Below are 17,141 nucleotides of genomic sequence, written 5' to 3'. Positions count from 1 at the left end.
CTCATCTCTTCTGCCCATATTTAAAAGGATAAAAATTTGTAAAGAATGAAGAATGACTCATCCATCCTATTATCTTTTCTTTTCTTATATTATCTCTACCAAACCAAAAAAGTTTGTTCTTCTTTTTTATTTTCCTTCTTCCATTTTCTTTCATTTCCACCAAACAAAACATTAGGTTACAAGAACAAAACATTAGGGTTACATGATTAGGTTGAAAATTTCATCCTCTGGCATATAATATTTAGGTTAAACAATTCATTTATTAGATTACAAGTCAAGTTGTTAAAATATATTATGCTTGAGAAATTAGATTATTTGATGACTTGGGTTGGTGGATTGGTGTAACTGGTGGACGCTTGTTTATTTATCCAAAAATTTAAGTACTATTGGGTAATACTGCATAGCCATCTATTTATATACTTTTCAATTCCCATCCAGATCTGATATGGGACAAGTCTCACTTGTAACATTCTCCCTTACCCAAATTCGGGCAACACCCTTGTTAAGGTAAGGCCACCTTGCCTACTTAGGGTGAAGATCCAGAACCCTCCGAGCGGAACGTTTGGTGTGACATCGGATGGATTGAGTCTGACTCAGATACCAACTATAACGAGTGGACACTTATTTATTTACCCAAACACTTAAGTTATTATGTAGTATTACATATCCACTCATTTATACACATTTCAATTTTTGTCTAGATCTGATATGGTACAAGTCCCACTTGTAACAATTAGAAATAAAAGAATATGACTTTGACTTTTCTTTATTATTTAATTAAGGGTATAGATAATGAAGAACTTATTTTCGGCCTACTTGTAATTATTAGCTATACTATTTAAGGCCCATTTTGTAGTAATACAGGCCGAAACTATTGAAAATTTTAAGCCCAATATGGCCCTATCAACCATATATATGTATATGTAATTGCATTACTTTCACTTTAACAAGTTGAGAAGATATTAGCTTTACCCTTTAACAAAAAAGGAAAAAACAAACAGTTGAGAACGAATTATTAGATTGTTATCATCCTATTTAAGGCCCATTTCATCGTACAATGGGCCAACACCTTGGAATTCATCACCTAATGAAGCCCATCATCCTGGCCTACATGCATTTGGATATCTCAATCATTTATTTATTTATTTTCACAAATCTAAATCATTGGCTTTTTCACCGTTAGATTAAAAAGCAGCGCCCAACAAATGATTCTTCTTTAGCCTATACAATGATGTCATTGCACTAAGAAGAGCCCGTTCATTCATACTTTCAGTATCAGCAAATTCCGTACTTCTTGTAACAGTCAAAACCGTCGAGTTTAACTCCATACTTTGTGAAAAAGACCTCCAAAAGTCCATCCTTTTGTAATTATCCTTTAAATTCTTCTCACCCGCTATGATCATGACTTGTCCAAGTTAATCTAAAACATGCAGTAGGTTTGAAAAATATTTTTCAAAGTTGGAATTGCATGTGTTGAAAAAACTAACCTAAAATTAAATGGGTTTGAACAATATTTTTCAAACTTGGAATTCTGCTTAGAGGTTCTTTGTGTCTCGGTTTGGTGTTGTAATCTAACCAATTGCCAAGCTTATATATATATATATATATATATATATATGGAATTCTGCTTGTATTGGAAAAACAAACCTAAAATCCAATCACTCTCTCTCGTCTGCTTCCATCACTCACCTCAAATGTCTCTCCAAACTCTCCCCTTACTCCTCCTTGCCACCTTCATCTTCTTCTACTCAGTTTCAGCAATCGATTTCACATTCAACGGCTTCAACTCCTCCTCACTCCTCACCTTCGGCAACGCCTCAATCCAATCTTCAATCGTCAGTCTCACCAACGGGACCGACACTAGAGGCCTAGTTCTGTACCCACACCCAATACACACTAGACCCCCAAACTCATCTCATCTCCTTCCCTTCTCAACCTCTTTCATTTTCTCTATCTATCCGTACCAATACGGCCGTCCCAGCCAGGGCTTCGCCTTCATTTTTGAACCCAGTACTGGAATCCAAGCCACCAATTCTTCAAACCTCAATTCCACTAATGATGCCAACTCAGATAACCATTTCTTCGCCGTGGAGTTCGACGTGAATTCTCTCTCTTCTAGGGCGGCTTATGAAGCTGGGGTCTGGAGATATCGTAGTTATCTTACTTCATACTTTTCGGGTATTCAGCTTAACACTGGTAGCGAGTATAAAGTGTGGATTGATTATTTTGATTCGTATATTAACGTTACTATGGATTATGTGTCGGAAATGGCAAAGCCTGATAGGCCTTTGATTAACGTTACTATTGATCTTTCTGATGTTTTCTTGGATCAAATGTATGTTGGATTTCGTGCTGCGACTGGGCAATCGCTTGATAGTCATACGATTTCGTCATGGAGCTTTAGCAATTCGAATTTCTCGATCGGTGATGCTTTGGTGACAAGGTTTCAACGGCCATCTTTGGTTCCTTCTTCGAATGGTTCGGTTGTTCGTTCCAAAGGGTTGATCGTGGGGTTTAGTGTTGGTGGGGTGTTTGTTATTGGATGTGTAGCTGTGGTGTTTGTGGTTTTGGTTAAGAGAAAGAAAAGGCAAGGGACAGTGAAATTGGAAGATTGGGAGTTGGAATATTGGCCTCATCGGATGGATTATCAAGAGATTTTTGCAGCAACTAATGGGTTTTCAGATAAAAATGTAATTGGGCGTGGTGGGAATGGGAAGGTGTATAAAGGGGTATTGGTAGGAGGAGATGAAGTGGCCATAAAGCGCATTTCACTCGAAAGTGAGCATGGAATGAGAGAATTCATGTCTGAGGTTTCAAGTTTAGGCAGGTTGAGGCATAAAAACTTGGTAGGATTAAGGGGTTGGTGCAAGGGAGAGAAAAGAAGCTCAATTTTGGTGTATGATTATATGGAAAATGGGAGTTTGGATAAGAGGTTTTTTGGGTGTGAAGATAGTATGGTGCTTAATTGGGAAGAGAGGATTAAGGTCTTAAAAGATGTGGCTTGTGGGGTCTTGTATTTGCATGAGGGATGGGAAGCCAGAGTCTTGCACAGAGATATTAAGGCAAGCAATGTGTTGCTCGATAGGGATATGAATGCTAGGTTGGGGGATTTTGGATTGGCCCGAGTGCATAATCATGGAGAATTATCTAGCATGACACAAGTGGTTGGCACTGTGGGGTACATGGCACCTTAAGTTTTTCGAACAGGGCGTGCCTCGACTCAAACCGATGTGTTCAGTTTGGGGGTCTTGGTTCTAGAGGTGGTGTGTGCGAGACATCCCATCCAAGAAGGAAAACCAGGGTTGATTGACTTGGTTTTGGGGATGATGGAGAGAGGGGAACTGATTAGTGCTCTGGATGAGCGGCTAAAGGCCAAGGGTGGGTACAGTGAAGTGGAAGTTGAGAGGGTGCTTCATTTGGGATTGTTATGTGCAAATCCGGATCCCAGTAGTCGGCCTGCAATGCAGCAAATAGTGAAGGCATCGGAGGCAACAAATGAAGGTACTGAGTCTGAGGTTGAAGCAATGGATGCAAGTTTGCTTGATAGAATGGAAACAACAATGCGGTCTAATTATTGTTGCCCCATTGGTGGAGGATATCCTCCATATGAGGAAATGAAGAAGGCTCAGTCTTCTATCATATCTCTCTCCGAATCAGATATCCTTACAGAGGGTCGATAACATTGTGTTAGTTGCAGTTTTGATGATACCATTAGATGGGTGGTTTATAAATTGTGATGAGAATGCGCTCTGTTAAATGGGCCTTTTGGTAACAACTGTTTGATTATTCCCGTGCTTGGGTTGGAACGCTTGCAACGAGGCTATTTTGTGCATTACAGAGGGATGCATGCTCAATCTGCGCTAGAACCCGAAACTGCAAGTGCTTTAGTTGTTGTTCATCTATTGGGAATGGTTACCAGAAGGCGTGTCATGAATTGGACCATTAGGCTGGTTTGTTAATTCTCCTTCTCTCTTTTTGAAGATCTTTGTTTCTTGAGGAGGGTGGGATTTGGAAGGTATGTCCCCATACTCTCCTTTTTTATGATGCTTCATTCTGTAATCATGTGCGGCCAAACAAGGGTCTTTACTCTAGTTTGGATACACTATATATTCACTTGCTTTAAGAACATATTATTTTGGTTGTTATCATTTACGACATATGAATACGTATTTTCAATGAGCCTTAAAGTAAGAAAGCTCTATCCATGCACTAAAGTATGATCTACAATGTCTATGGCAGTGATTACTATGTGGAAAAATTGTTACTGTACAAGAAAAATCTTAAGTTGTTAAAAATCTTAAAGAGGTATAAAAGGAAATGTATTGCTTCTCTCCCACTTAGTTAAATAAATAGTGATGGGTACAGCAATTTGTTATGGAAACAAAACATCAAAACATGAATAGCATTAATAATTACAAAAATTTGGGGAAAAAATAGCCAATATCTCAAAAAGATGATAACTAAGAAAAAGAAAAAGATGATGACTCAACAATCTTGACTATTTACCTTCGACATTTGAGTATTCATAACTCCTGTGAATTACAAATTATCACATATTCTCTACTACTGAATCCATGTTATAATAAGGAAACACTACACATACCCACCAAAAAAAATCCAATTGGAAAGCCAAGAATTCTAAACACTTGGAAGATTCGATGATTTCGATAACCCTGAAAGCGGAAGGACTTGGTACGAACACCCTTGGCGTGACAAGGGATCAAAGACGGGTGCTCTGATACCACTTATAATGGATTAGACGCCTACCTAGGGGTGTAATTTGGTGGGTTTGGGTAGATTTTTGGCTGATCACGGGGTTTTGATAGATTTTTGGTTGATCATAAATGAACAAGTCAATAATAGGATAATAACTCGTTATCAAGCGGATGTCTATAAATAGGTGAGTGGTGTCATTTGTAACCAACAAGCTACCATTGCTCGATTAATATGTATTAGTTATAGTTTTGATGATTACATTAGATGGACGGTTTATAAATGTGAATTTGTATTTTGTGGGGGAGCATTTCATTGTCTTATGTAAGGGGAATTTTCAAAAACATTTTTCTTAAAGAAAATCAATTTCTCAAAATATTTTTAGGTCACATAAGACTATCAGAGATCTTAGGGTGATATTGAAAATGTTATACTACTTAAAAATACGTCACATATATAATATTTAGTTACTTAATCTTAGTATAAGTTATATTTGTGAGGGTAAAGTGCAAATAACCCCCCTGAACTATGGGGAAATTTGCAACTAACCCCCTGAACTACCAAAAATGCAAAAAACCCCTCAAACTATACAAAAAAGTTGCAGATCACCCCATCCGGTGACCGGCCGTCCAAAAATGAGCGCGTGATTCACACGCGACAGACAAACTAAGTTTTTTGGACAATAATGCCCTTCTATATATGAAAATACCAAATTATCCTATAACCACCACCACCGTCGTCTACGACCACCACCACCTTCTGCAACCACCAACATAACCACCACCACCGTCCGCAACCACCAACATAACCACCACGAAACCCTCCTGAACTCATGCCAAAACACACCGTTAAACGAAATCAAACCCACCACCATCACTACCACCTCCATCGGCATCTCAACGGCACACTACCAAACCCAATCGAACCAGTACACAAACCCACAGCCACCACCCCAATCCCGCCACCACCATCACCCGTCATCACCAACCACAGCCCAACCTTCTCTCCATTAAACCCATCACACACCGTGAAACCAAACCCCCACTAACCCACTGCCATCACCCCCTTCAATCATAATCTCTGGTTCTCCCTCGGGAACGAAGGCGGCATGGAACTGCTACTCGGTGGCGTCGGATTCCGGTCTGATAGCGGAGCACTAGTATGGGCGGCGATGGATCCGTATGCGAGCAACGAAGCTTTCAATTGCAGCAACGGCGATCTGTTCAAGTGGAAGCACTTGTGGAGAATGATTGCGGAGTAATTTGGGGTTGATGAAAACGAGAAGTGGGTGACCGTCCCGATCGGAACAGGGAGGTTGGCAGATGAGGCAAAGCTCGGCCGCTGTGCAGCTAAGCCGCAACTAGCCCATCGCCGCGAGTTAACCATGGCCGAACCAGCCTATTGCCGTTCAGCCCACCTTGCTCGCCGGTCCTCTCCACCATCCGAGCTCGTTCCAGCTGTCACCGCAAGAGACGGTGGCGGGGCAGGCGCAGGAGATGACGGCAGCGAGATCCCAGCGGCGACGAGGATGATTTGGGTTTTGACGCGTCGACTCCGCATCGTCACCATAATCGCCGACTTACCTCCTCTTCCGTCACCATAATCGCCGCCGCCGCCGCCACCATATTTTTCCTTCATTTTCTTCATGATTCAATCTCCAGCCTGATGCTTCTCTCTCTCTTCAATCTCCAATGTTATATATATATATAAACACATATATATAAATTCAGTTTAAAACCAGAAACATATATATATATATATATATATATATATATATATATATATATATAAACGCATATATATTTATATACCTTATACAGTAGTGAATAATCATAAGGGCAATTCAGACTTTTTATTTTTCCGGTTAAGTCAGTCACCGGAATGGACTGAAATGCAACAAATTCATAGTTTAGGGGGGTTTTTTTAGTTTAGGGGGGTTAGTTGCAATTTGTCAATAGTACAGGGGGTTATTTGCACTTTACCCTATTTGTGATTTGTGAATAAATACAAATATTCAAAGTTTACGTTATAACGACGAACTAAAAGGCCTTGCAAACAAACAATCTATTTTTCAGTTTTTTAGTTTGGGTTAAAAGCACAAAACAAAAAAGAAAAAAAAAAAGTAGAAAGATAAAATTGTTACTTTTGTTATTTATCAAGTTGTTATTTACCTAAATTATATATTTTTCAAATATTTTGTTATTTACCTAAAATTGTTACTTTCTTTTTTTCATTTCCATTTTTTTTAGGTAAAAAACACAACAATAATTAACTAAAAAAAGTCTTTGGGGACTTAAACCTTCTACGTTTATTTTTTCCACTGAAGACAGCTCAATAAACAATAATTTGATGGGCATGATTTAACAAATATGGATAATCTAATATGGTCCAAATCAATTTGGAAATACAAAGAAGTCCTCAATTGATCAATTCCTTTGAAACATTAAGACCACGTGCAAGTATGATTGTTTAATATATGGTCAAATAATTGGTGGGCTGTGGATTGCTCTTAATCCAAATCGTGGCATTTCATTGACTTGTAAAGTTTGAAAAAATAAAAATAAAAATAAAAATAAAAATAAAAGTATTGACTTGTAAAGTTATATTTTCTAGTAGAATAAAGAAATGGTGTCCCATATGGACTCTTATTTTGCACCGACCACCATATACACATCTCCAAGAGAGAATTACGCAAAAAATCACAAGTAGTTTATATTTTATTGCTTAAGAGTGACATGATAGAAAGACAATTTGATATATAAATTCATATAGAAAAAACAATAGTATTAATGTGACACCTACCCTTTATACTTTTAGAAAAATAAAACAAAAAACAATCAATTAATCTAATTCCAAATTGAACCATTTTACAGTGATCTTGTTATGTTATGACATGTATCTCCTTACAGCTTTGAAGGCATTTTACTTATTTATTTTTTTGGAAGGGGCATATGAATGAATTTTTTGTTGTCTCTAAATGCATTATTTATGTTTCATTCGGAAGGAAAGAAGAAAATTAGATAGAAGGAGAGGAAAAGAAAGGATGAATAAGACATCCATAGTTCTTTCCTCTTTTCGTTCGGATGACTAAAATAAAAGATAAGAAACTGATAATTTACTTTAATAGATAGGATAAAAGGAAAGTTGTTTTTTTCATTAAAATCATCACTTACTTTATTTTTAAAATTTTATTAAATATTTTCTAAAGGATGATAATTTAAAAGAATAATGATAGGGAGACCGATAAATTAACTCCGAATAAGTATCGAATTTAACGTGTTTTTGTCCACCTTATTTACTTAAACAGTTTCCAAAAATAATTATTTAACACGTAATAAGAATGACCAACCACGTCAAATTCGATACTAATTTGGTAATTCCTTTTCGGTTCCCCTATTATTACTCTTCTATGAATACAATACTTGGGGCAACATTTGAAAGCCCTGTAACGCAAGAACGGATCTATAAATTCATATGAGAGGGCAAATTTATATAGAGGGTTTTTTTTTCATAATTTTAGTGGGGACAATTTTAAAATTTTATGAATATAAATGTAAGAAAATATAAATTTAGAAGTGTAAAATGTAATACTAAAAAATTTCAGTGCGGGCGGATGCCCTCACTGAGCCCTTCACAAATCCGTACCTACTTTCACGCTTAGTTTACATTGTAATCTTAGATGTTGGAAGTCTTTTCATTAAAGGCATAAAAGGACCGTTAGGAGTTTTTTTATCCTTCCCTTACACAATCGCTGATCGATTTAAAAAGATAACTTTTGTTCGATTAATCTTGAGTCTTTTGAGACTTTGACATGCCCGCACACTTCCAAAATCGCATTGAGCCAAAGCTTAAATTCCAATCCATCATTAGATGACATTTAATGGACTAAAGAAGCATTTGTTGGGCGTAGCCTTTTTCTCTAACACGGTGGAAAAGCCCAAGATTGAAATTTCCTTTTAATAGAAGCTTAAGCTGCCAATTGCACGTAGGCCAGGGTGATGGGCTTCACTATTGGGGTGACGAATTCCAAGGTATTTGCCCATTTTATGATAAAATGGGCCTTAAATAGGATGATAACAGTCTAATAATATCTTCTCAACTTGTTAAAGTGAAAGTAATGCAATTATATATATGGTTGATGGACCATATTGGGCTTAAAATGTTCAATAGTTTCGGCCTGTATTACTACAAAATGGGCCTTAAATAGTATAGCTAATAATCACAACCACGGTGAAAAATAAATTCTTTTTATTTCCAATTCACAAACCCAACTCATGGAACAATCTAATTTTTCAAGCATAATACAGTTTAACTACTTGACTTGTAATCAAATTAATGAATTGTTTAACCTAAATATTGTATCCCAGAGGAATAATTTTTCAACACAAAAACCCTAATGCTTTGTTAGATGGAAAGGAAGGAAGAGTGGTAGAAGAAAAATAGAGAAAAAAGGAACAAACTTTTTCATTTCGTATAGATGATATAAAAAAAGAAAGAATAATTTGATAAATGAGTCATCCTTCATTTTTTACAAATTTTCATTCATCCAAATACGAGGAAAGAAGATAAGCGGACTTATTATAGAAGTTTTAAATTAGAATAATGATAGGGGAACCGAAAAGGAATCACCGAATTAGTATCAATTTTACATGGTTGGTCATTCTTATCACGGGTTAAACAATTATTTTTGGAAACTGTTTAAGTAGATAAGGTGGACAAAAACACGTCAGATTCGATACTTATTCGGAATTAATTTATCAGTCTCCTTATCATTATTCTTCATAGAATCATAGGCCTTTTTAGTAGCTTTACATGAGAGACCCACATTTTGCGAGCAACTAAACCAAAAATTCAATATTTACTCGTTCATTAATCAACTTTAGTCATTTTGTGAGACCTGACCCATTTTCTATTTGCATGGACTTTGTTTCCATCTTTAAATTTGAAGGCCTAGGTGCCCGCTTAACTCGGTTTGTTTCAACATAAAAAATTTTTTTTAGATAAAATATTTTTTTATTTTTACTTTGTCGATACTTGGTAAAGGTTTACGTTAAAATTGAAGTCGAGTCCATTGGACGAGGCATGCAAAATAGCTTATTGAAAATTAATGAATAAATTATTTTTATTAAATTTTAATATTTTTTTCTTTATAAAATTTTACGACAATTAAACACCAAAAAATAAAAAAATATTTTTATAAACAAACAGAGCTCTAAATGTCTTCCAAACTCATCACTTGTAACACATGATCCCACATTCAAGTAAAAAAAAAAAAAAAAGTTCAGCTTGTCCGGTTTAATTTTCATCTTGAAACCTGAATGCATGTGACACATGTCCATTCCATATTCTCCGTTACCCACTCATTTAAGGACCGATTAACCCATGGTTTTAATCATTTTCTTGTTTGGAGTAGTCCCGTCTCCATACAAACGCATTTAGCAGAAACATCATACCCTTTATTGTAAGAACCAAGTCAGGACACTATAATAAGAATAATACTTACACATATACAAAAATAATAGTTGAAAATATTGAGAATAGATGGGACAAATAACCAATCTACACCTAAGAGTCATAAAGTGAGAGTTAGAGTGCAGTGAAAATTTGAACGGAAGTGCGTGCGGAGCGTGAGAATAAGAATACGCTCGAAGCGTAAGAGCGACATCTGTTGAGAAAAATTGTGTGACTTATATCTACACATTATTTTTTTTTTTATTCAAAGTCGTGACCGTAAAAAAGGTGACTTTGACTTAAGTCACATAAAACAGGAGCGAGAGCGAGAGCGAATTCGAGAGCGGAAAAATAAAGTCATAAATGGTGCGAATTTGAGTCAGAATATGCGCGGAGCGTGAGAATAGAAACACATTTAAAATATAAAAGCAATACCCGTTAAAAAGAATTGTGTGATTTAAACTTTGCTTGTAAAAATAACTCCAAAAATTTATATGCTTCCAAGTTCCGTACTTATCTTTTAAATTTCTCGTCTCTCGCCATGAAAAGTGACTTGTGCAAGTTAATCCAAAATGAATTCAACATTTTGGTCGGTTTGAATAATATTTTTCAAAGTTGGAATTGCATGTGTTTAAAATTCAACGTTGTATGGATTTGAACAATACTTTATAAAGTTTGAATTCTGCTTGTGTCGAAAAAAAACCTAAAATCCAATCAGATTGAACAGTCTCTTCTCTCACTCCACCTCCAAATGTCTCTCCAAACTCTCCCCTGCCTCTTTCTGACCACTTTAATTTTCTTCTACTCAGTTTCAGCCATCGATTTCACATTCAACGGCTTCAACCCGTCCTCACTCCTCACCTTCGGCAACGCCTCAATCCAATATTCTTCAATCCTCAGTCTCACCAATGGCGTCTTCTTCTCTCTAGGCCGAGCTCTGTACCCACACCCAATACCCACTAGACTCCGAAATTCATCTCACATTCAACGGCTTCAACCCGTTAAAAAGAATTGTGTGATTTAAACTTTGCTTGTAAAAATAACTCCAAAAATTTATATGCTTCCAAGTTCCGTACTTATCTTTTAAATTTCTCGTCTCTCGCCATGAAAAGTGACTTGTGCAAGTTAATCCAAATGAATTCAACATTTTGGTCGGTTTGAATAATATTTTTCAAAGTTGGAATTGCATGTGTTTAAAATTCAACGTTGTATGGATTTGAACAATACTTTATAAAGTTTGAATTCTGCTTGTGTCGAAAAAAAACCTAAAATCCAATCAGATTGAACAGTCTCTTCTCTCACTCCACCTCCAAATGTCTCTCCAAACTCTCCCCTGCCTCTTTCTGACCACTTTAATTTTCTTCTACTCAGTTTCAGCCATCGATTTCACATTCAACGGCTTCAACCCGTCCTCACTCCTCACCTTCGGCAACGCCTCAATCCAATATTCTTCAATCCTCAGTCTCACCAATGGCGTCTTCTTCTCTCTAGGCCGAGCTCTGTACCCACACCCAATACCCACTAGACTCCGAAATTCATCTCACATTCAACGGCTTCGACCCGTTAAAAAGAATTGTGTGATTTAAACTTTGCTTGTAAAAATAACTCCAAAAATTTATATGCTTCCAAGTTCCGTACTTATCTTTTAAATTTCTCGTCTCTCGCCATGAAAAGTGACTTGTGCAAGTTAATCCAAATGAATTCAACATTTTGGTCGGTTTGAATAATATTTTTCAAAGTTGGAATTGCATGTGTTTAAAATTCAACGTTGTATGGATTTGAACAATACTTTATAAAGTTTGAATTCTGCTTGTGTCGAAAAAAAACCTAAAATCCAATCAGATTGAACAGTCTCTTCTCTCACTCCACCTCCAAATGTCTCTCCAAACTCTCCCCTGCCTCTTTCTGACCACTTTAATTTTCTTCTACTCAGTTTCAGCCATCGATTTCACATTCAACGGCTTCAACCCGTCCTCACTCCTCACCTTCGGCAACGCCTCAATCCAATATTCTTCAATCCTCAGTCTCACCAATGGCGTCTTCTTCTCTCTAGGCCGAGCTCTGTACCCACACCCAATACCCACTAGACTCCGAAATTCATCTCACCTCCTTCCCTTCTCAACCTCCTTCATTTTCACTTTCGATCCGTCCCCTTACCGAAGTGGCGGTCTCGGCGGCCATGGCTTCGCTTTCATTTTTGTGCCCACAACTGGAATCGAAGGCACGAGTTCATCTCAGAATCTGGGTCTCTTAAATTTCACCAATAATGGCGACCCAGATAACCACTTGTTCGCCGTCGAGTTCGACGTGTTCCGGAACGAGGAGTTCGATGATATTAGTGACAACCATGTTGGGGTCGACGTGAATTCACTGAAGTCTATTGCCGCTCATGAAGCTGGGTTCTGGAGTTGGGATTCTGATGGTGATGGTAATCCAGACTTTCGGAGATTGAAGCTTAACAATGGTGCCAAGTATCAAGTGTGGATTGACTATTTTGATTCGCATGTTAACGTTACTATGGGTTGGGCGGGCATAGGTAAGCCTAAAAAGCCTTTGATTAACGTTTCTATTGATCTTTCTGATGTTTTCTTGGATCAAATGTATGTTGGCTTTACTGCTGCCACTGGGCGATTGGTTGAAAATTATATGATTTTGTCATGGAGCTTTAGCAATTCAAATTTCTCGATCGGTGACGCTTTGGTGACGGGGGTTGGGCCATCGTCTGTTCCTTCGAATGGTTCGGTTGTTCTTTCGAAAGGGTTGATCGTGGGGGTTAGTGTTGGTGGGGTGTTTGTTATTGGATGTGTAGCTGTGGTGTTTGTGGTTTTGCTTAAGAGAAAGAAAAGGCAAGGGACAGTGAAATTGGAAGATTGGGAGTGGGAATATTGGCCTCATCGGATGGATGATCTAGAGATTTTTGCAGCAACTAATGGGTTTTCAGATAAAAATGTAATTGGGCGTGGTGGGAATGGGAAGGTGTATAAAGGGGTATTGGTAGGAGGAGATGAAGTGGCCATAAAGCGTATTTCGCTCGGAAGTGAGCATGGATTGAGGGAATTCATGTCTGAGGTTTCAAGTTTAGGTAGGTTGAAGCATAAAAACTTGGTAGGATTTAGGGGTTGGTGTAAGAGAGAGCAAAGAAGCTCAATTTTGGTGTATGATTATATGGAAAATGGGAGTTTGGATAAGAGGCTTTTTGGGTGTGAAGATAGTATGGTGCTGAGTTGGGAAGAGAGGATTAAGATCTTAAAAGATGTGGCTTGTGGGGTCTTGTATTTGCACGAGGGATGGGAAGCCAGAGTCTTGCACAGAGATATTAAGGCAAGCAATGTGTTACTCGATAGGGATATGAATGCTAGGTTGGGGGATTTTGGATTGGCCAGAGTGCACAATCATGGAGAATTATCTAGCATGACACAAGTTGTTGGCACTGTGGGGTACATGGCACCTGAAGTTGTTCGAACAGGGCGTGCCTCGGCTCAAACCGATGTCTTTAGTTTTGGGGTCTTGGTTCTAGAGATGGTGTGTGGGCGACGTTCCATCCAAGAAGGGAAGCTAGGGTTGACTGACTTGGTGTCGGGGCTGATGGAGAGAGGGGAACTGATTAGTGCTCTGGATGAGCGGCTAAAGGCCAAGGGTGGGTACAGTGAAGAGGAAGTTGAGAGGGTGCTTCATTTGGGATTGTTATGTGCAAATCCGGATCCTAGTAGTCGGCCCACAATGAGGCAAATAGTGAAGGCGTTGGAGGGAACCAATGAGGGTACTGAGTCTGAGGGTGAAGCAATAGATGCAAGTTTGCTTGATGGAATGAAAACAACAATGTGGTCTAAGTATTGTTGGGGCATTGGCAGAGGACAACCTACACATGAGGAAATTAAAAAGGTTCAATCTTCTTCTATCATCTCTCTCTCTGGATCAGATATCTTTACAGAAGGTCGATAACATTGTGTTAGTTGCAGTTTTGATGATTACATTAGATGGGTGGTTTTGTAAATTCTGATGAGAAATCATTAGTGATGTTAAAAATGTTAAAGAGATATAAAAGGAACTGTATTGCTTCTCTCCAGCTTTGTAAAAATAAATATTGATCTAGCTGATCATTCTAAAGGGTACAACGATTTGTTATAGAAACAAAACATGAATGAAATAAAAAAAATAAAAGAGGAGAAACAAATACATACCACTCAACTCTCTTGACTATTTACCTTCGACATTTGAGTATTCATAATTCCTGTATAATTAAACGTTTGCTTATAGCTTACATGTTACAGTATGTTAGTAGTATTTTTATACCTTATTTGATCTATTGTAAGACCATCATTACTGGACTACAATTATGTTTAGTGACGTACCAGCCAAACAAGCATCAACTATAACACAGACTAAACAGTTCAAAACATCACTTTTAATATTAAAACCTACACTTTTAAGCTGCTGCATAGTTTCTAACATAACATGGAAACAGAAACGTATCAGGAGAAATTTATTGTCAATTTTGATAGCAAAATGTACAACATAAAGACCTTATTAACAAAATTGCATTCGGTAACAAAGAATCACCAAATGAATCGAGGCAACAATCATGAAGCTGATGCCAAACAAAAGGAATGAGCACAATTGAAGGTTTTGTCAGATCTAACGCAGTGATCTATATATACGTGCACTACCAAAAAAAAATGGATAATTTGAAGAAAAATACATGATTTTTTAATTTTAATTTTTATGTATACTTTTGGTCATGGCAAAGAACTCCCACAATGTTCTTGAGAAGCTTTCAATTTGGAAGGAATAGATATACCACTAAGGCTCCGTTTGTTTCGACGTAAAATATTCTTTTTGAATTTTTTTTTTTTTAAGGTAAAATATTCGTTTATTTTTACTTTGTTGGTGTTTGATAAAGGTCTATGTCGAGGTTGAGGTTGAGTCTATCGGGCTGGACATGTAAATTAACTTGCCGAAAATTGATGGATAAATTATTTTTGTTAAATTTTAATATTTTTTTTTCTTAATAAATATTTTACGACAACCAAACACCAAAAAATAAAAAAATATTTTCTGAAAAATATTTTATGTCCAAACAAACAGAGCCCAAGTCACACATTCACCATTCACCAGACACATCATGATTGTTATCGAATTTGATCATTCTGCAACCCAACTAATTGAAATACATGAGTGTTACTTATCATCATCATGATTATTAGTATTAAAACAATTAAAGGTCCATTTCGTGGTACCATTGGTCAAAGCCCTTGGGATTCTGCAGACCAATAATGAGGCTCAACACCCAGACGTATTTGCAATTGCAAAGCTCGCAAATTCTGTTAACATAAAAAGAAACCTCAATCATGCGCTTTTCCATTAGGAAGGAGAAAAAAATCCACCCAACTGGGTGGAAATGATGAAGAATATCAAATTTTAATCAACAACTTAAATAAAAATAAAAATTCAGTTCTTTAAGGTAAAAACAGTGTGTTTAATTTGATGCTTCTATACAAACAGAGATGGTAAATTGTGAACGGATCTCCTTAATCAAGAGCAACAAAACTATTTCATTGCTACAAATGAATTCAAACCACCTAGCTAGGTATAGCTACATGGGCAGTCCATATGGCCAACAATGTAATATACTTGTAACAAAACAATTACACTACGCCACATATACATATTGAAAGTATTATTCACCACATTAGCATCATTTTTTGTTTTTAGTACCTTGTTCTAAATTTGTTCACAAACAGGACAGCAAACTCTCCAAGTAATCACTTCCAAGATCCTGAAACTCCAACACATCAAAGTGATCATTCCCAAATGTCTCTTCCATGCTTGCCTTTCTCTTCAATGCTGGTTGTCCAGACACAAACAACTCCTCCTCTTCCCACTCCCTTGAAACCCTTTTCCGAGGATGAGGAATCACCTCACCACACCCAACAAATGGGTAAGCAGAGTTATTCCCTTGAAATGTTGATGGTGAACATTCCAAATTATTTTTTGCACAAGTGAATCCCGTGGCGTTCGCAACGGTCTCAAGTGGGAAGTTGAGATGTGCCTTGGAACCCCTAATTCTCAATGCAGCCTTGTCATAAGCCAAGGCAGCTTCTTCAGCTGTCTCAAAAGTCCCTAGCCAAACTCGAGCCCCTTTTCGCGATGAATCCCTTATCTCTGCGGCGTACTTGCCCCAAGGCCGCCTCCGAACTCCCCTATAGTGTTTAGCGATCACCTTCTGTTCAACTCTAACGGAATTTGGCTTCAAACCCAAGTTTGTTCTGCTGCTACTTGAGTCTAGGCTACATGAGTTTTCCATGTTGCTTGGAGGAACTATTCCATTCAGAAGTTCCTCCCACGTATCGGCTCCCATTGATATCCATCTCCCAAGACTTGGTAGCCTTTGTAGAACCTCCATCGACCCGTCTCTACCATCAAGACTAGGCAGTTCTTCCCATGGATTGGACACTTCAGACGCCTTTTGGGTCTCGCCGTCTGTTTCAGTTTTGGCAATGAAATTCACCCACACCTTCTCTAATATCGCTTCCGATCCTGCATGGTGCTCCTTCTCTACAGCCATGTTGTCTGTTCACATGCCACAAAATCCAATCTACCAAATTCACATGAACAAGAGGGAATTGAGAAAAATGGTATCTTCGATATATATATATATATAAATAAAGCTGGACGCGTTGTTCAATCGTCAATTTATATGATAATAAGTAACAACTCAGCAATGGTATTCTATTCAATGTATGGATGGGAACACAGTAGGAAAATTGTGGTGCAAGCAACTGAGAAGCTGAATTGAAGGGGGAATATTGAGAACGTAGATATTAAGAAAGGTGGTAAGGTTGATATTTTAATGTTCATAAGTTGAATTGTATGGTTGTGCTAATCATTAGAGAGTGTAGAACCTAGGTTCTTTGTATATTTTATTGGAAATCCTTACTGTACTTAATGGTGATTAGAAAAGAAACAGAGAATTTGGA

General features: G+C 37.5%; 2 protein-coding genes and 1 pseudogene across 2 annotated transcripts; 2 read left to right on the top strand and 1 right to left on the bottom strand.

Annotated features, from left to right (window-relative positions):
* The first annotated feature begins 1,642 nt into the window (after positions 1-1,642).
* Positions 1,643-4,230, top strand: LOC132304995 (L-type lectin-domain containing receptor kinase VII.1-like; annotated as a pseudogene).
* Positions 4,231-10,759: 6,529 nt separating this feature from the next.
* Positions 10,760-14,396, top strand: LOC132304986 (L-type lectin-domain containing receptor kinase VII.1-like). The gene has a single exon (XM_059802679.1). The coding sequence runs from the start codon at positions 12,040-12,042 to the stop codon at positions 14,104-14,106; it is 2,067 nt and encodes a 688-aa protein (XP_059658662.1). The 5' UTR covers positions 10,760-12,039; the 3' UTR covers positions 14,107-14,396.
* Positions 14,397-15,895: 1,499 nt separating this feature from the next.
* Positions 15,896-16,729, bottom strand: LOC132306168 (ethylene-response factor C3-like). The gene has a single exon (XM_059803482.1). It carries the CDS (start codon positions 16,727-16,729, stop codon positions 15,896-15,898), a length of 834 nt encoding a protein of 277 aa, XP_059659465.1.
* Between the last annotated feature and the right edge of the window lie 412 nt (positions 16,730-17,141).

The sequence above is a fragment of the Cornus florida genome, unplaced genomic scaffold (genome assembly GCF_030987335.1).
Source record: "Cornus florida cultivar Cherokee Brave unplaced genomic scaffold, ASM3098733v1 CherokeeBrave_3.0.0_Hap2_Chr01, whole genome shotgun sequence".
Classification (NCBI taxonomy): Eukaryota; Viridiplantae; Streptophyta; class Magnoliopsida; order Cornales; family Cornaceae; genus Cornus; species Cornus florida.
Note: the sequence above shows the minus strand (reverse complement) of the source record. Positions and strands in the feature narration are given on the sequence as shown.